The sequence below is a fragment of the Motacilla alba genome, chromosome 2 (genome assembly GCF_015832195.1).
Source record: "Motacilla alba alba isolate MOTALB_02 chromosome 2, Motacilla_alba_V1.0_pri, whole genome shotgun sequence".
Classification (NCBI taxonomy): domain Eukaryota; kingdom Metazoa; phylum Chordata; class Aves; order Passeriformes; family Motacillidae; genus Motacilla; species Motacilla alba.
In genome coordinates, this window is record NC_052017.1 from 6,382,907 (window position 1) to 6,403,016 (window position 20,110).

Sequence of the window (20,110 nt, forward strand, 5' to 3'; positions counted from 1 at the left end):
GCCATGCAGAACAGAGTGCACAGGTTGCCACATGTTATAAAAACATAGGAAAGGTGAGTTTTCTAACTGAAAATAAAACCAGAAACCTCCCTGTCAGACAAAAAGCAGGGCTGGGAGCCTAAAGCTCACTTCAGTCACAGTTTCTAGAAATTAACAGTAAACAAAGGACTCCCAAACCCCTCTTCTGTCCAGCTCTGCCAATCCCCATCACCACTGCAATCCTGGCTAGTGAAAGGTCCAGCTACCCATTGCTAAGGTGTGAGAATGAATAAATCCCAGAACATGTCCCTGAAATGCACTGTCAGCTCAGGAGCAGCCTGAACACATCACTGCTCTCCCCAGCAGTGCTGGGTACCTGCTGGAAAGCAGAGCAAGGTCACTTCTTTAGATGTTTAAGAGTTCTCTGGAAGATGAACAAACACATCCAACCCTTAATCCTGGGATTATACAAGTGGAGTTTCTGAGAGAAGAACATTTTCCTAGTGGAAAAGACCTGTGCAATTAAGGAAGGACTCTCACAGGAGTCAGCAATCCTTGTGGGAAGTGGCAGTGTAGGAAAACATCACAGTTGGTGACAACACAGACCTGCAGCCCCCCAGTGCAGGGAACAAGAAGTTCACGTTGTTCCCGCTCCACAGCCAGGTCTGCATGGATATGATGAAAACACCACAGTGCCCTGGGACACTGATCTCATCTGCAGCTCCTCTGCAGCTCCAGCCAGAAGGGAGCTCAGCAATTAGCCAGTGAACCTCTCACACAGGGGGATGCTATTGTGGAAGTAACTGTGTCCCAGAAAGTCACAGGCAAAGACTTCAGAACTGGACTGGATCAATACTGGCAGATGACTTCACCCACTGGTGCCCCAACTACACCAAACAGCTCCAGCTGGACACAATTCTGGCTGGAAATCTGGACAGTTGCAAGAGAATTGAGAAAGACAATTGAGTTGAGAACATTCCTATGGCCAGAAAGCACTATCCTTTGAGTGTCTCACATGTCAAATGGGAAGGACAGTAGGTTATCCACTAAAGCCATTGCTAGTGATTTATTTATTAACAGCCACCTCTTTATTATTTATTTCTGAACAAAAAGATGAAACTACTAAGTTTTACAACTCTGCTTTTTTTGTGAAGAACTTTCAGACTTTGGAAAAATAGACCATTAAATTAACATCAACTTCATGAATTTCTAAACCCCTGTACTACCATAACACATAAACACATTAGTGACTTCAATCTTGCAGTTGGATAGGCCAGCAAAGACCTCTGAAGCTGAATTTCTCTGGCTTCAAAAGAAGGCCAGGGTGAAAAAAGTCATAGTGACCTTATCCTCTTGTAGTGCTGGAACTAAGGAAACACAGACCATGCAACATTTCATTTCCAGCAGCTTCACCTTAAGGCAAGTTACTTTTTGCATTCTCTATTACTCACAACTTCAACTGCAGAAGAATCAATGTTTAGTTATAATAAGCCTTTTGCTTTTCATTTAGCAGATTTTCACTGAGTAACAATCACAAATAGGTGACCTTTCTTCAAATGACTCTCTGGACAGTGGGAACTGTGATAGTGTGTACAAACAGCTATAGATGGAAAAACTTTGGGGATCAGCTGAAACGCAAGCCATAAATTAATTAATATACAAAAGAAATAGCAGTTTCTTAAAATAAAGACACCTCCACCTAACAGTACATACTTACTACAAGACAGAGAAAAAATAATTTGAAGTAGACAGTATGGTTTTAATTGCTGTTTTGTGTGAGGCTGCTCTTTCAGCAGCACTTTACAACCCTCTGGCTCTTTGCAAAACTCCCAGCAGAACCTTCAGTAAGGTTTTCTAATAGCAGAAGCAAAAGATTGCCTAGGGGCTACAAACTGTACCAGGAAAGGGCACTCATGTTCAGAAAGGACATGGTGAAAGAAAAATTCCAAGGAGACTGGCAACCTAAAATAATCTAAAACAGTAAAGATGGATGATATTCATCCAACTTGTATTCACTAAACTACTAAAAATATCTTTTAATGAGAGTATCTATGTTTTCTTCTATAATGAACTGTATGCTTTTTCCTACACAGAGCTAATTTTCATGGATTTTATAGCTATGGATATTATAGTCAAGATGTTGCAGATTTGCTTTAAGTGCCAATTGTTGTGTCATCCACTGCTCTTTCTGAAACAGCTGGAGCCCTTGAGAAGAATATCACTAAATATCAGTGTTAGTTAACCTCACAAGGACAGTTCATATATAGAATGCTGAAAAATACTGCAGATAAACTGTGGGAGGAAAGGGGGAAGGCGTGTGGAAAAGCCCCAGTCACCACAATAAAAGCAAACTACTGAATTATCACTAAGTTCAGGTTTGCACACCTTGAGGTCCCAGTTTTGCCTGAGCTGGAGTGGAGGTGGAGCTAAGAAGGGGGTCAGATGAAGGATCCAGGAAATTGGTGGCCAAGTTTGTTTTACATGAAAGTGGAAGTGATTCTTCAGGTAAACTATCCAGGTTCATCTTGTTCTGTCTACTGGTATCCAGTAAGTCTTTCCCAAAAAAAGCTTCCTGCAAAGAAGACACAATGATTTAACGTAGGAAGAACACTGTATTGACTGAAAAATTTGAGTAAACGACAAAGTTAAAATTAAAAGCCAAAAATTAGTAGGAATATAAAAGCACAGTCTCAGTCTCACAAACATTCCAATACGGCAATATCTCTTTCAGGCTATGAGGAGTGCTACAGTGGCTACAACTTACCTGAGGAAGCTACATGACCGAAGTTTTAGGATTACATAAATGCCTTAAGATTATACAGAAAAACTTCAGTCTTCTTACACATACGTGGCACAGACAGTGTACCAATACAGTGTTATTACCTATCACAATGTTTTTATTATTTAAAATATTTCTCCTTGCACAAAAATGACAGCTGAAGAAAGGGAACATTACTGGGCAACTTGATGTGGAACCATGGCTCCATTTTGAGAATCACCATACACTGCATTTCACAAAATCATCCTCATGTCTAACTGCAATAACAAAATGCTTGAAGATGTTTAACTTACATTATAAAAGTGGCTTTTAAAATATTATATAACAGCTATCACTCACCTAAGCCTGAATATTCAGTAATTTGCCAACCTTTATTTATTATATAACACACTGGGACATGTTCCCATGTTGCCTTTAAAATCTTCATTTAGGATACAGTTCTAAAAATAAATCTAAATATAGATTTTTCAGTAGCAATTATTGTAATACTAACAAAGAATCTAAGAAATATTCTATGTTTTACAGGAGTAAAACATGCATTAAAAACATTTATCCTCATTAGTCCAAAGGAAATATTGTTTAAGTATTTTCTTTCCAAGTCACTTCCCCACTTATGAAATAATATTTTTTAAAGAGAAAATGTTCTGCCTCTCTGTTAATTCTTTGCTTTCAATCCCAATACAGTTCATGCCATGAAGTTTGGTGAACATCTACAAGACAATGAAAGTTGCAACTTCGTAAAGTTCCCTTCACCATGAATAAGGTGGCTGAGAAGAAGAACAAGCCAAGTAACTGAGATATATATATATAGAGATAGATAGATAGATAGATATAGATATATAAACCAGCCAGTTTGTAGATATATAAACAAGTCAGTAACCTGATTAATGGAAGGAAAGTTGACAATCACCATTAATATCCTGGTTATTATCCACAACTGTTGCCTCTTACCTGCTAGGGACATCATGAAATCAATGGGAGGGAAGAGCAGACATTATTGTGGTAGGGAGATGCAGGGTATATAAATCCATAAAACCGTAGCAAACAAGTTTCCCTTATCAAATCATGTTCTATAATCCTCAAAATCTAAATGAGAAGCTGAGGAAGTGGCCTGATCAGGCTAAGATATCCTACAGGGCTGAATGTGGAAACATCATGAGGCAGTTCAGAGAGCAGAAGCATGATTTTTCCACCCCATCTCATCTCTGAACAAGGAGAGATGCAAATACATTGAGAAGGATTCCCCAGAATCCTGGAGATTTAACATAATATACAGTTTCCTGTACAAGCTCATGAACGTTTTTTACAGAAAACCCATTTCATTTAAACCATCATTTTGGAATCAGAAAAGAAACATTATTGGTTTAAATGAACTAAGAAACAACACATGAGGAGTAGGCTTTTAAACAGATTTATAATACAAGAAGCAGACCACCAGCTTTACCTGCAAGTAGGCAGGAAAGGTTTCTTCGAGTTTATTTTTCTTTTTCCTGTAACGCTTTTTGATTTTCTCAGTACTTTCAGAAGCTGGGGTAGACTCCTCAACTGGAGTGTCTGGCAGCTGCTCTGTCCAACCTACAAAGGAACATCAGGGCACAAGTAAATAAAACACTCAGTATTTAGCTGTAAAGGTACAGTGGCAGCACATCTGGGTACCTCTGGCTGCGTGGGTTACTGCACCTCACTGCAGATGCATTCCAAAGTGGCTTTTATCCAGCTGTGAACTGCCCTGACCACACAGGCTCTGGCAGCAGGAAATGCCAGATGTGACACCAGCCACAACACTGTTGCAGCTCCCAGGGACACACAGACCTTTAACTTCTGCATCCCCAGGCAACCTAAGAATTTGCCAATTTGACAGAAATTACAGGTGCCGTTCAACCAAAGATATTTGAAAAGACAACTCCACTAAAGAAGTACCTCCAGTGTCATCAATGCTGAGTTACACATTAACCACCTTTCATTTCATACACTATTTTTTCTCAAATTAGAAGTAAAAAAACTTTTTTTTAATCTGAGAAAGAGCTATCATATAAATAATGAACAGCCTAGAAAAAGAAATCTATAAAGAAGCCCTTCAAGAAAAATTACACATTTATTCAGCTGTCATATTTCAAAGTGGCACTGCTTTTTTTAATAAACACAAAAGCACACAGTGCTCATCAATCATTCAGTATTTTATTACAACAGAGCATGAAAAACACTGCAGGTAATGCAGAACTTCTTAAGGTCTGCTACTTCTGTCTTGCCAAAGCAAATTACATGAAGTTAAGGACTCTGGCAAGATATTTAAGAAACTGTATTATCATGGTAATAAAATCAGCTCTGCTTTGTACTGCAGTGATCTCCTGTAGGATACCCAGAGGACCATGAGTAGAATGAGGTTCACCAACAGTGACCTCTGCACTGAGAGGGAGACTTGACAAAGAAAAGGAGTGGATGTGACAAGGGTGCAAAAAATCCTGGTAAAGCTGATGAGTACTGGCCACTGAGAAGCAGGCTCCTGGCAAGCTATGAGTTGTGTTTTTCTCAACTGGCAATTGTCCTTGAGCAGACAAAAAGAAGCTCCTACTTTCAACTGAATACTTGTTTAAGAATACTCCTTTTTAACAACATGCATTGTAGTGTTACCCAGAATGGGGAATTAGCTTTTTAGCCAACTTTTAAAAAAAGTTTTATTTAAAGGAGCAGACCCCTATGCCAATGAAAAAGATCTTACACAAGATTTTCAGCACAACCTGAAACAAGGTAGTATGCCACACTAAAATATTATTTACAAAGCAGAAACACAGCTGTAACACTAATATTGAAGAGAAAGCAAACACTATACCAAGATTGGGAACTTAATCAGACTACCTGGCTGCACTGATAAAAGGAATGTTTATTGGCTTTATGAAGTAGTTCTACAAATGCAAGCACAGACAACACTTGAGTGTTAAGATTTTAATTACACTGCCTCGATGCTGTGGCAAAGATCCATTCTCCACCATGTTGTACAAATCTACAGCAAGAGACTGATCTGGCTCTACAAAAGGTAAAAAAAAAACCAATATCTAAACAGAAAGGAGAGAGTGACAGGAGAAATCTCAGGCCAGGGTCTCTAACTGGGGTGGTATCAGCCATCCTTCAGAAGCAGCTGCCTCCTTCTACTACTGACTTTCCAGGGCACAGGCTCTGAACTAAACATATTCCACATCTCCCCTGAATGATACCTCAACATCCTCCAGATTCGTGTGAGCAAATTCAGATGGATGGAATAATTTAGCCTAATCACACACAACAAGAAAGAGAAAAAGGCCCATGAATAAAATCTGACTTTTTGTTAGGTGCCCAATCTACTGAGAACTGCAGTGTCAGAGGTATGAAAATGGGTCTGTCATGGGAAAAGGCACCCAACAAAGTCAAGGATTCTTCAGCCCTGGAAAAGGAAACACTGATGGGGAAATATGATACACATCTAGAAAATACTGCTAGAAGGAATGATTTTTTTAAAATAATCTTTCATAACATTAAACATGAGGACAGCTTATGAAACTCTCAGATATCTGATATCTGGCTTAAAATAAAAAGGAATTATTTCTTCATGCAACAATAACATATCACTAAACTCTCTAATTTTCCAGAGCATAAACAGATTTATAAAAATTGATTAGTCACACTAATGGAATATGAAACACTGCTGAGTATTAAAAGTGATGGTCCAGAAGACACCCCTGGACCAGGGCTACATCTGGAGAAAGAGGATTGCTCTAAATCTAAAACAATAATAATAATAATAATAATAAATTCTCACTATTTGTCTCCTACAATGTCTGCCTGAAATTCATTGTTTCAGTTTCTTTGTACATCATGGGCTCTGCTGAAATTACAGCTAGGCAGGAATGGGTATTTTCAGTTGAATTCATAAAGCCATCATGACAAACAAACATGCTGATGAGCTGTATTGCTTTTACTGCATTAAGCATGAACACACATTTAACACCAAATTCCTGCACTTACCTTCATCTCTGCCAGGCAACTGTTCAGAAACAGATCCAGAAGAATCTTTCCTGGAGAGAGATCTTTTTGTCTTCCCCTGCCCCGTACGACTTCTCTGACGTACCATAAATCCACCAATACCTGAACAAGGAAGTAAAAATTCAATGTACTGAATAAAAACTGTGTTTCATAGTACAAATGAGAGCCAAGATTACTCTGCAGGTCAAGGAGACTGCTGCATCTAGATATCTAAGAATGACTCTCAGATACTTATGAGTTTTCATTTCGAATTTTATGAGACATTTCTGTATTTTTATGTCTCAGTGGGTACACATGTAATGAAAAATGATCAGAATTTCAGGACTGTAGAACATCCACAAGAAGTTCAAATCACCAAACCTGGCAACTTTCAGATGTTGGTTTTCCCCTCCCTTGGGGCAAACTGATGAGTTGCTGGAATTAGCTGTCAATCTACCAAATGAAACCTATTAAAGAACCTCAAAGGACCACAAAAATCCTCTGCAAATAGCTCTAGAGAGCCCACCACTCCAAATGATGCTACTAGAGAAGGACATATCCCAAATAAAAAGATAATTAATCAACATCATAGTGGCCTGGAACTCTTGAATCCTTCACTGGAGACTTACTGCAGAGTTCCTGATCTTTGTAGTTGGTGTGTATGTATCTAAATGTATCAGATACAGATCTGTTTCATTTTTCAGGGGAATTGTTGGCTGCAGAAAACTAACGGGATAACGAATGGATTTATTCTATGCGGACACAGCTCAACTGTTTGTGCACCCAAGACATACAGTTAATTAATTCAGTCAGGATAATTAAGAGTCAACTGCACAAAGAAATTAAAATAAATGAATTCATCCAGTAACTGAATTTATTAAAATTCACCTGTCAGAAGTAATCTGCAAATATCTGGTAAACTACTATTTTAAAATATTTCAGAAAATACCTAAAATAACTGCAAAAATTTGTCTGAAGTTGAGATACTTCCATATATATACACATACACATAAAAACTCTCCTTCAATAATTATAGAAACACAGCACCATTTCCTATCAAGTTAAGGATCAATAAGGCACAGATCTGAACTACTAGAAGTAATTGACAAGCACACTAAGAACAAGTGCACTGCTGACCAGCAACCTTTGGAAAAGTGTTTTGGCAAAGTAGAAAAAAGGCAACTTGAAACAGAATAGGGAAAAAAAATCTACAACCAACAATAAGCAATGGAATACTTCAGAATTTCATAGTGTTTTCTAATTTTTTTTTGTAATGTTACAGAAAAAAAATGAGCAATGGACACACAATGATCTAAGTTACTTCATCCTACCAGGTCTGTATGGTTTTCGCTTCCTTTTTTTAATCCCATCAGCTCCTTCAGCCACTTTGGTATCATCATCCACAGTTTCCCGTTCTGGGCTGGAATCTGATTTTCCATCACAATCCATAAGGTCACCTTCTGCAGGAAAGAGGCAATAGTAACTTTAACTAGAAAAGCCAAAGAAAATTATTTTTCCCAAAATTTCCACATCTTCCACATGTTTTATGAGAAACTGGCTGAGAATGACAGATTTTTCAAAAGGGTGTCAGATAATCATTATCCCTGGACATTTTTGGGATACCCATCCTATCTATACACACATTTCCTATGAGATGATGTTTAGGCAAAACCAGCAAATAAATGCTGTAATTAGTATATGTAAATCAGAGAAAGTTTTTGGTACCTCCTTTGGAAGCTTATGGTAAGTGTCTGAGCAATCTTTAGCTATTCCATCAAGGAATATGGACCTAATTTACCAAGGTATACTTCCTTTTCTTCACTGTCCTCCTCAGTTTTCTTTGACAGGGCTTTTTTTTTTAATTGAGAAGACATTCAAAAACTGCAGCCTGCACTTGGAAGGTAAAGGGTAATGACTTTAAGTGTAGTGGGTTCACGACTTAAAGCTGTGTGACTGACTGAAAGCAGACTGATCTATGAAGAGGAATTTGATTTATATAACACAAAATTCAGCCCAAAGGAATTACTCAGCCTTGAAGATGAAGATTATAATTCAAAGTCAGAGTTTATATTCTGTGGGAAGGTAGGGTAGAAACAGATGTAAAGTATGTTGACATTAAAAAGCCTTTGGTGTTGAAGAGAGAGGGAATGAATTCTTCTTGATATCCCCAAAAAGACCTTGCATCTTCATTTTATCATAAACCTTCTAAAATGTTAAATATGCTCTCATCCCTGGAAAGATACTGGAATTCTCACATTCTGCTTTGGATACAGGTTTATAATTCTAGATGGAGTAAAATCCCATGCAGTTGTAAGAGGGAGAAATACTGTTACAACAGAGCTAGACTCTTTCACACCACTTTTGCTGTAGCAGGAACTGCAACTCTCACTCTTCCACAGACTAGGTCATGGCCCAGACTTTCCCATTGATAAAGACCTCACTGAGCTCTACCAACAAAGCCAGTGGATGGCAAAGGCCACCAAGCTGAAGCTCCCAAAAAAAGCTCAACTTTCAAGTGGACTCTAAAATGTAGAAGACCCAATGAAATCTGAACCTGATGCAAGCCCACAGGTGAGATGGTAACAAAATTCCATGAGCTCACTTTTCTCAGCTAAAGCCTCTTTTTTCCATCTGGGATGTCAGAAGTCAAAATAAGGTTTTTTTCCTTTTTCCTGGGATTACTACACTGTGTTACTCTAATCAAAGCCATGGCACAGCTTTATTCATGCTGATGCTCATACAAAAATTCCAGATGTTTGGAGACAGACACTGATCCCCTCTCCAGAGTAGAGCCCTACACACCCAGAGCATCAAGGAAAGCCATCCTATCTCCCGTGTACTCCCTGTGCTGTTACCATCACACACATGAACGTGCTTTATCTCTCAAAAAGGCAACAAAAGGTGATCAGAACTGAAACTGAAGTTGTGGACACTCTGGCTTTCCCTTTCATACCCTGCTATCACATCTATATATGCTGTTAACTACTTGTAAAGACCTACCACTTATAGAAGCCAACAAGCAGATAAAGAAGTCAGAAAAAGTCATACAGAAAAAAGGCACACATTTTTAAAAGTAAAGATTATTAATCACTGAAGGACAACAAGGGAAGTGACTAGCTGCCTCCGAATTCAAAACCATTTTTTACTTCCAAAAACCCAGCTGATGGAGAATATGAAAGTATGAGATGAAATTTCAGAGTCTATGTAATGCTAGGATGAGGTACCAAACCCTGTGAATACTGAAAGACATGAAAGAAAAACAAACTGTTTAACAGGTTATAAAGACATAAAAGGAAGCTATTTTAGTAAAGAATAGTTCTAGTCAACAACAGAGGGAAAGAATGTCCTCATCAAACAACAGGAACAATACTTCTATCAACAAGCTAGCACTGAAACTTCACTGATGGCTGAACTCCCCACCTTCTTATGACATTTAATCTGATTAACAAGGCAGTGTTGCATTAACAGAATTGTGGGGAGTGGGGTGCCCGTGGGCCTCAGCTCCTCTCCAGAGACACCTACATGACCAATGCAACGACTTTCTCACCTGCCCCTGGAAGGAGCCTTGTCCCAGGCCATGGATTAACACCTACTGTGCCATCACCCTCCTCAGCATGCACAGGCAGACCACGGCAAGGACGATGGTGCTGCACCATTCAAGTGTTAGCCCAGACCACTGACTCTCACCTTACTTCTTTCAGAAGAGAGAAATACTCTCAGCAAAGAACCACTCCACTTTCCCACTTGATTTTAATACCAGTCTCTCAGTTATACAGATGTTGCTTTGCTGAGCCAACACTTTCAAACAATTTGCACTGAATTTGAGTACACCTGTACTCTGTGAGTGTGCAACACTTCCCACAGGTAACGCAAAGATTAGACAAAAATCATCTCCTATTTCCAGTGTTGGCAGCCCTAGAAAGCTGAATATCCTATAGGATGGATGACCCATAAACAGAACAACAAGGAAAATTCCTGAAATGGACAACAATGAGCCATGACTACTGTTCAAGAAATTTCCATAAACCATTCTGTACAGAACACAGGAGTATCAGTGTAAGAAAAACTCCCAGGGATATCTGCAATACACACAGGTACTGCAACACTCCAAGCTACAAGACATGCCAAAAGTAGACTGCTACCTCTACTGTCATCCATCTCCCCATCTCTTGAGTGCTCTGACTGGGCATCTGGGGGTGTCTGAAGCACAGCCACACTGTTCTGATTTATAATCTTCAGTTTAAGCTTTGGTTTCGTCCGTTTTCTTCTCGGTACTGTAACAGTGAGGCTCTGTAACTGAGACATGCCGGATTCTGTCAAGCAGACTCCATCCTGGGTGTATGTCTTCGGTGGGTCTATAAAAGTTGAATGAATCATAACAGCAATATAAAACTCTTTTAATTTACAAGTCTTTGATTTTTTAGGAATAGCACTTACAAGAGTTAATAATCCACAAGTATGGAGTTGACCCGTGAGTGAAGAAATTGGAATAAATAAACCAGAGATATCAGACACTGTCTTACACATTACAATTACAGCTTTATGATTGAGAGTCTGATGTCAAATCCAGCAATAATCCATTACATTGCTATGAAACAACTTATATCAAGGATTCATTAGAAAGAACAATTTGATTATGGAAATTGGTGCCTTGCAGGGTATTCCTGTATTACTGGCACCCACAGAAAACTGTGCAAGTCATACTTTGGGTCCTTGTTGCTTATCAGCCAAGGCCCCCATCCAGTCCTCAGCACTTTACCTTCATCTTATTAATGACCTTAAATCTCCAAGAACTCCTGGTAACTCAGAGAAGTTATCAGCCCTATTTCATAGGCAGACAAAAACCCAAGCTGTATCTATGAGCTGCTCAAGATCAAAAAGGAAATTGTGGGTAGAACCCAAGTCTCCCAAGACCTGCAAGACTGCTTCCTCCTCAAGCTGTTAAATGAACACTGAGTCCACTGATAAACTCTAATATTCTTTAATTCACCATGCAGAAAGGCCCTGCCACCTGTGCTGAGGCCCTGCAAGTGGAAGCTTGGGAACTTTCAGGGATTACCAAATAATGAAGAGGCTGCAATGATGCTTCAGCTCTCTGGAGCCAATTAAATCAGGATTTGATAACACAACTTTTGTAAACATACAAATTTAATAGCATTTGTTCCATTTAACCAAAAACATTTCCTCGTGTAACATCTGACAATACAGCTGGTTCTGAACAAATTCTTCCCACTTGACTGCCTTCTTACACCGAACTTGAAAGGTGTATGTTTCAAAAACATCTCACACTCTTTTTCAGACTGAATATTTGAGGGGAGAACCTTCTCTCAGGTGTCAAATAGAAAAAAAACTCTGATGTGATGGAAGCTGTCCTAACATGAGGGAAGCTGCTGGGTGCTACCATTGTAAAGACTGACTTGTGAGTAGGCTTGTCAGGATTATAAATTCCTAGCACAAACCAAACAAATACAGAAAAGCTGCATCCTCCTAACAGCTCAAGCCTGTAAACATTTGTGTACATGCTTGACTCAGCCACACTGTGTTATCACCACCAATATTAAGGTAAGCAGCTAAGACTGTAGGATCAAAGCATAATTTAAAGTAATTATTACAGGGCAGGTATGGCAGGCAAGAGAGAAGAAAGAAGAGAGAATGAGGAAAAAAAAAAGAAAAGCATGCTGTGGTAACTGAAGGATAGTTAATGCTGTGTGTTACAAAACCACAGGAAAAGGAATTTTTGTCTCATGTAAAAATATACCCTTAAAATATTCTAAATGATCAGATATTAAGCGTTTCCATTCTTTACCTAGTTCTTTTGATTTTGAAATAATCTGAGCTCCAACTGATGAATCACAACAGTCCAAAGAAGGCACTGAAAAATATAAGGAAAATAATTTCAACTTTTAAAAATGGTGACTTGATTTAAATTGAAACTATCAATTTTCCTTCAAGCAGTTCCATTAAACTCCCTAATTTATACTCTTGGCAATCATTTACTTGCACCTTTAAAATAAAGTGCTTTTCAGCAGCACAGATGTGATGCTGAAAAGAAGCCTGATAGAAACTGAAGTTCTCCAATTTTCTAAAGCCAAGAATGGCATTGGAATAGCACTGAAGTCAACGGGAGATTATCTCCTTCTACTGGACCAAGGGCAAATGAATACACTGGGTCTTTTGAGTTGGAAAGCAACCTCTACACTAGTCATGATGTTCAGGTTTTGCTGCCCTAATCATTAAAAATGTGAGCGTTTTGTGAAGTGAGTATTGATCAGTATTTCCCCAAGGAGGGGCCAGCACACTCCAAGAGCCTTGCACACAAGGCTCTCACTGTGCCCGTGCTGTGCTCCTACACAGCACTTGGAGAAGGCTGAGGTATTGAGAACAAATAACACAGGACCTGTTGAAGTTAGATAGGGCAATTCTTATTCCAGATAAGAGTATTGATAAATGGAACAGCAGAAACTCAATTTAAAAACTACACCTTGTGTGCTACAGGGCAGCAGTGGAACAGCGTGACTGAAAAAATAATAATCAAAATGTCCTGCAACACAAGGCTACTTTTGCAGTGGGCAGAAATGCTCTTCCCTTTTGCCTTAACTACATAACTGCAATCATGCTTCACTCACCTATGATGTTTAGACTAAACTTTTAATATTAGCACAGAGATTATGTAGACAGAGTAGCAAGGTGGAAATTAGGAGCTTCTATCTCGCAAACACTGAACTAGAATCAGAAAACCTGTTAGTCAGGCACAGTTAGCATTACCACAGAGACAAGTTTATCCGCACTTTTTTCCCTTTTTCTTTGGCTTAGAAACCTTACTCATGCTGAATTTAGGACTCAAGATAACATCTGGAGTATTTCCTTTGTGCCTGTCACACAAGCTGAGACCCCTGAGGCAGAAAACCCGTGGGGGGTTCTGTGTGTCACATCCACCATGGCAGTGTGCTGCTGCTCCCACCTCACAAGGCACCATGGGAGCCAGGACAAGATGAGGAAAAGCACAAAAGCTTCCAAGTAACACTTAAAATGAGTATGAAATACACAGGATGCTTTCCAGCATATAAACAAATTTAAAGAAAGTGCAAGTCTGTATCAAAAACTACAGCGCTTTCAAAGTGTTATGTAATGTGCAACTAATGCAGAGGGTATAACCTACAGAAAACCAGTATTTCATGGAATTAGTGAATAAAAGGAGCCTATGAGAACTACTGAAAAACTGAACTCAACAGTGGAGACAAAGACAAGAAAGAAAATAACCTGAAAATGACATTTTGAAAGAGACATGAAGCCAGAAAGAAACAAAAAACAGGGGACAAGCTGCAGAAAGGAAGATACTCAAAACACTGAATTGAAAAAACAGAATATAGGCAGATTGTAAGAACTACTCAAAACGGAGTAAGACATTATCTGTTCATTTCACTTCTTATCATTTACAAGATGGTTTTAAGAATGAAGTAACAATTATTGAATTGGAATCTAAGGTAAACAAGAAAATCAGAAAGTTGTGAACAGAAAATTTGAAATCCTTCATTTAAAAGTCAAACAACAGAGAGATCTTCTCATCCTGGTCAGACTGAACAATTTTAGCTCTGGAAACTGAATAGAGTTGAAAGGCTCAAATAAACAAGCTGATAGTGACAGAGGTGAGGCCTTCCGAGACGCACTCACAAAAACTGCACGAACAAACAGTGTTTGAAGACAGTATCAAACAGACTTCCAGAAAAGGAGCTAATTAGAGCGCAGATTAAGGATTACAATCAATAAAATGGATAGCAGAAAAGCACAGTACTGTTAGAGAAAGCCTATCCAAAGGAAAACAAAAATAAAATGGAAAAAAATAGTGCTTTCTGAGGCATTCAGCTGAAGTTTAACCAAAATTGTTAAATTTATCTGCAAAAGGTTTTAAATGTGCTTAATATTGTACAGCATTTAGTAGCCTTGGCTGAAAGCAAATAATTGCACAGAATACAATGATGACAAAAGAAAGCAGAGTTCATTTTAAGGCTGTTATAGAAAAGAATAATTCTGTGAAAAAATGAAACCAGCAAATGGGACAAAGTGGAATGGCTGATGTAGAAATACAGCACTAACAGAGCACTCTTCATTGGGTGCCTGCATAACTGTGTCAATGACACAGGGATTTTTTTTGGTAAATGCAGTAACAAAAGAACATTACAGCTGACATAGTAAATGTGCCAAATAATAAAAAAAATTCAAAAGTTAATTTTTTTACACATAGTATTATGTTGGGTTTGTATCTTGTAAAGTACATAGAATTAAATTCCAGAATGAAGAAAAATTCACATCAGTTTAATGAAAATGATACACCAGAGACTGCTAGCCACAATGTGTCTCACTGGCAGTATCAGGTACCCCTGGACAGGGGTAAGTGATACCAAATCCTCACTGCCTCCATGAGCATGTTTACTTGAGCCCCAGGAGGAATAACTGCACAGGCAGCTTCAGAAACTGCAACTAGATCAGTTCTAACTGGTTACAGAGAAACAGGCAGAGCTCTGCATCCTGCAGAGGAACAAAAGCAGCACCAAGGGAGGAGGAAGCTGGAGTCCAGATGGAGACAGGATGGGAGTAAGTGAGGAGGGATGAAATTTGCAGATGGGGCATATGACATGCAAGGGCAAATGACACAAAGGCAGAACTGCTCAGTAGATGGTCAAGAACTGCTTGTCCAGGAGCTGATGTGGGTGAGACACACACTCCCCTCCTGAATGTGCAGGAATTACAGCACAGGGGAAAAGCTGCTGCTATCTAATGCACCTGCCTAGAATCTAGTCATGAGAACTTCTAAATTTCTCTACAGGACACAGCAATATGCTGGGGGACATTTGTTAAAACTTGAGACAGTACTAAAAGGAACCTGATAAAATAGTGATCAGAGATGGTTATTTCAGAATAACCTAGTAATGAAGGTTTCTGGTACACTACACTGGAGCAAATCTTACACCAATCTGGCTTTTGATATTTATGTATGTTCATGAAGAAAAACACTTTTATTTCTGTTTCCTGAAGAAGATGACTTTTTAGGAATATCAGGTATGATGAGACAGGGAAGAGCTCTTACAAATTTTAAAAAGTTTCCACTTTCTGAAGAAAAGGAAATGAAAGCCCCTTCTCAATACCTACACACAAGAACCATTTACTCTTCACCAAAGGTACACCTGCAATGTTTTGTTTATTTATTAGGTTGAGGGGCTCTTGTTTATTCTGGAAAGAAAGTGGTTAAAAACCCTATAATAATACTTGCAACACATCTATGATGCATCAAATGGAAAGGGCAAGAACCATCCCAGTAAGAATCCCACAGTATGATACATTTTTAGATGCTTTCTACTGCTAGTTAACATTTATTTCCCTAAGTTTATCAAACAATAAATCTTCTCACTTTGAAACAAAAAACTATACAAATTTTCCAGAGGAGTTTTAGAAGAATTCATGAAAGACTGAAACATTTCATATAGAAGTACATGCAGGTATTTCTATCAACATGCATCAAAGGACATACTCAGACATGCAACTGTGCAAATGTACACGCGTTAGAGAGGTTTTAATACTGAGTCAAAACAGGAAAGAATAAGCTGAAAAACTTGTCTTACAAAAAAAAGGTGAAAAAAACCTGCAAAGAAAACTTGGGAACTCCCAAGGGACTGGTTCCTATTTCTTGGAATCCAAACCTAAGCAACACAACTACATAGAGGTGTGCAGAAAGGACTAACTCAGGGGCCAGCTTCTGCCTGGAAGTGAAACACCTCTTGTGAAGCTGGTCCATCTCACATATTACGGGCTTTAATTATCTCTACAAGGTAGCTCTGCCAGCTCCAAAGAGAAAGGAAGAAGTATTTCTTACTTGGATCTTTTTGCTTTAAGTACTCAAAGCTTATTATAAAAATACACAAAAGTCTGTGTTGTATCTGCAATTTTCTTGCTCTTTCCACTTACAAAACCTCTTTCCTTTTGAATTTTTGAAAGCAAATCTTCACAATGAAGTGACTTGCAAAAATACAGAAGCATTAGTCATTTTTCTATTAGTGATAAAAATGGGTTCCTTGGAAGTGGTCCAGCAGGGAGTATATAAACCTCCAAGGTCAGGTCAGTAAGTTACAATTACTGCTGTGATGAGGACATCACAGTGTTAAGGGACATTAGATGCTTTATTGAACTTTTCTTGGCAGACCTCTCAAGCCTCACAACATCTTCCATCTTGATCAGGAAAACCAATCTTACTGACAACTTCTTGGTGGATATGCATTTTTCTTGAAACATTTGCTTCGTTCTTGTACCTTCCTCCTACTGTTCTCTTGTGATACCTCAATGAAGGGGTAACATAAACACTTTCATCTGCTTATGCTAAAAATGGGAATAGGCGTCAATGTTAAAGGAGCCAACTGAAGCAGCAACTTCTCTGAGCTGACATGCAGGGAAAACAGACTTAGGCTATCACCCTTGCAGCAAAACTAAAATCTAAGACTATAAATCATGTCACGGGCCAACCTAACTGCTGACAGGCCACTCACAGGAACATTAACCAGCACCATCCCATGGAACCAGATGCTGTAAATGTGCTTAAAGTGCAATAACCTCAGCTCCTGAAGTGCCACTGCTACAGAACTGTGATACAGACCAACAAGGCTGTTGGTGTCCATGTCCAGAGAAGTGCAAAGCTCATCAGAAGGAATTACACATTTTAATTAATAAGGAAGTGATAACTCCCAAAGAAGTATGGCCAATTCTTTTCAAGAGTGCAGCTAGGGAGGGAAGCATTGGTCTTGAATACTGGGAGAGCTGAGGAAAAGGCATTAGGAATACATGAAGGAGGATGGGAAAAGTGCTTACACAGACTGTAGTTACAGCTACTGCTGCCTCAGACAGCCTCAAAGCACCAAAATACACAAACTTTTTCTGCTTAGAAATAATTTTCTGATTCTTCTGTAGATGTAACTTTAGAGAACTGGGCTTTTTTCCTTCTACTTGACAAAGTGAGATGCCTTTGACCCCTTCACTACCAAATGCTCTAAACAGTTTCTCCCTATCTTCAATACCTCTACCTAGAATTCCCATGAGGTTTCCTCTGGCCTAAATCACTTGAGGGTGCAAAACAACCTAGGACACTTCCACATGAGCCCTTAAAACAAACGTAAAAGAAAAAAATCTTACTTCTACCACGAACCAAACCTCCATCAGAGCACAGAACACATTCCCAAACCTATTTATTGCAGTGTGCAATCCTGCCATTGGTTTCGATCGTCTTCTTACCGTTCGTTGGTGGAATGTATGGCCTACAAATGGTACAGTCAAAACCCATATCAGCTATGTTTTCCACTTCCTCCTCTGTGTTTAAGTTCTGACAGATTGCATGCATCCATCTAGAAATTAAGTGGGGGAAAAAATACAATTTAAAGGAAATAGGTGGTGTTTTAGGAGACCCAAGTATCAGTCTATGGTCCAAGTAAATGGGGAATAGTTGCTCAGTTTGAATTCTTTTAGGGAGAAACCACAGAATCAGGTTTTCCATATACAGCATCCCCTACAGTGGTGTGTATTACATCCTGTATATGGAGCAGCAGATCAACTATCTCCCTCCACAGGAAGGAGCTCTCTATAACACAATCTCCCAAGTATGTTTTTGTATGATAATTTTCTCCCTATATTGCAATAATTTTAATTACTTTATACAATGTCATCTAGATTCAGCCTCACAACAAGAGCATTGTGAGGTAAATTAGTTTTATTTTTACAGGGCAGGAGGGAAGAGGCACAGAGTGATTAATTAATTTGCCCAGAGTCAGACAGTTAAGTCTGTGGTACAACCAGGAATGAACTACTAGAGACTAGAGAACTTCTGAGACTCAGTAATTCCTTCATCTCTACGCTTCAACATTAGGGGGAAAAAGTGAAAATAAGACTTGAACAGGAAAAACATGTGAAATATTAGAAATCCTTACCGATCACACTGTCTACACTGAATTATGAGCTCCTCATCCCTGTACGTGCGGTAGCAGATGGGGCAGGTAGACAGACTTGCACAGGGAGCACACTGTGTGTAATTATTTTGCCATTCACATCTTAAACCTGGAGAAGTTGCTCCACAGTGTCTGCACCAAACACACCTACAGAACACACAAAAAGATTTATTACTGCCAGTTCACAGGAAGATGATTTTGTGGCTTTAAATCTCTTCCACTTAGAAAGAGGTGAGTAATTAAGTTTTAACTTAACAACATGTTTAACCACAAATGTTTAACAACATTTTTTGTACTTTTTAAAGAAAGTTCCTAATTAGTAATTCCCTTGAAACTGCAAAAGCAGGCAGATGGGTTCTTGTAACAGCTCAACAGGTCAAAGGAGTTCCTGCTTCCAGTTGCCATTCACTTTGAGATCTGAAGACATAACCATGTGAGAGGTCTGGTGTGTTTGTGTTTCACCCAAGTAAAACAAATTGTTTTCACAGGGTTTTATATCAAGAACACTAGGGTGAAGCACCCATTCATCTTTCCAACTGAACACTGGAATGATTACAATGAATATAAATTGGAATTTTTTTTGCTATGAGTTTCAAAAGACAAATTTTGTCTATCTCTGCTTATGTGGTTTTTGGTATGAAGAAGCAGATTTAAGAGGAGGTAAGAGTTTCCCTTATCCACTGATAACTGAATAAAACAACTCAAAAGCATTTTGTTGGCTTTGTTTAACACACCTGACTTAGACACAACTAAAACCATGTTACAATTCAAGTGAGATTACAAATACCAAGTGACAGAGAGAAGCAGAAGAGGCCAGCAATCAGCACCTCTGACCCCAGCCCCAAACACACCATTTGCACTTCCAGCCTCCCTTTGGCACGGTCTGCAGGGGTGGGTCCAGGCAGTAGGTGTGGTAGCTGATGTCGCAGTCGTCGCACAGGAGGAGTCTCCCTGGATCTGTGGCTTTCCCACAGGCTTCACACACTGTGCACTCCAGGCACCTCCAACCTTTGCTAAGTACCACTTTAGTAATCTGAAAAATGCAAGGTGAGAATTAGTTGAAAATGGCTCAGTGAAGTGTGATCAATGTATAAATTAAGGTCTGGCCTGTGGAGCTCAGGATGCTCTTCTGGGCACAGCATCCACATCTCAAGGAGCTCTTTAGCAATTAGACTTTCTGAAGCTTCAGTGATCAGGAATGGATTAAACAGAAAGAAACTGTCCCCCTTTCTAATCTTTTTAAAAACAGCTGCAGTGTTTCCCTTTTTAAGGCACCTGGGACTTCACCTGATTGCCAAGACTATTCAAATATCATGGAAAGGGGCATGGCAGCTGCATCAGCTGATTCCCTCAGGACTCTGGGATGCATCTTGTC

At 39.1% G+C, this 20,110-nt stretch overlaps 1 protein-coding gene across 10 annotated transcripts in view; it reads right to left on the reverse strand.

The window, feature by feature from the left end:
- KMT2C (lysine methyltransferase 2C) overlaps positions 1 to 20,110 on the reverse strand; it is a 188,872-nt gene that overhangs the window by 43,802 nt on the left and 124,960 nt on the right. For 7 of the 10 annotated variants that reach the window (XM_038125688.1, XM_038125734.1, XM_038125716.1 and 4 more), the window contains 9 exons: positions 19,587 to 19,768; positions 18,718 to 18,882; positions 18,029 to 18,138; positions 12,561 to 12,626; positions 10,897 to 11,109; positions 8,086 to 8,214; positions 6,758 to 6,877; positions 4,203 to 4,333; positions 2,365 to 2,551 (listed from right to left, as the gene is read on the reverse strand). In XM_038125688.1, coding sequence (XP_037981616.1) covers positions 2,365 to 2,551; positions 4,203 to 4,333; positions 6,758 to 6,877; positions 8,086 to 8,214; positions 10,897 to 11,109; positions 12,561 to 12,626; positions 18,029 to 18,138; positions 18,718 to 18,882; positions 19,587 to 19,768 — 1,303 coding nt within the window. The remainder of the gene's footprint in view (positions 1 to 2,364; positions 2,552 to 4,202; positions 4,334 to 6,757; positions 6,878 to 8,085; positions 8,215 to 10,896; positions 11,110 to 12,560; positions 12,627 to 18,028; positions 18,139 to 18,717; positions 18,883 to 19,586; positions 19,769 to 20,110) is intronic. The other 3 variants (XM_038125724.1, XM_038125743.1, XM_038125762.1) reach the window with 3 other exon arrangements.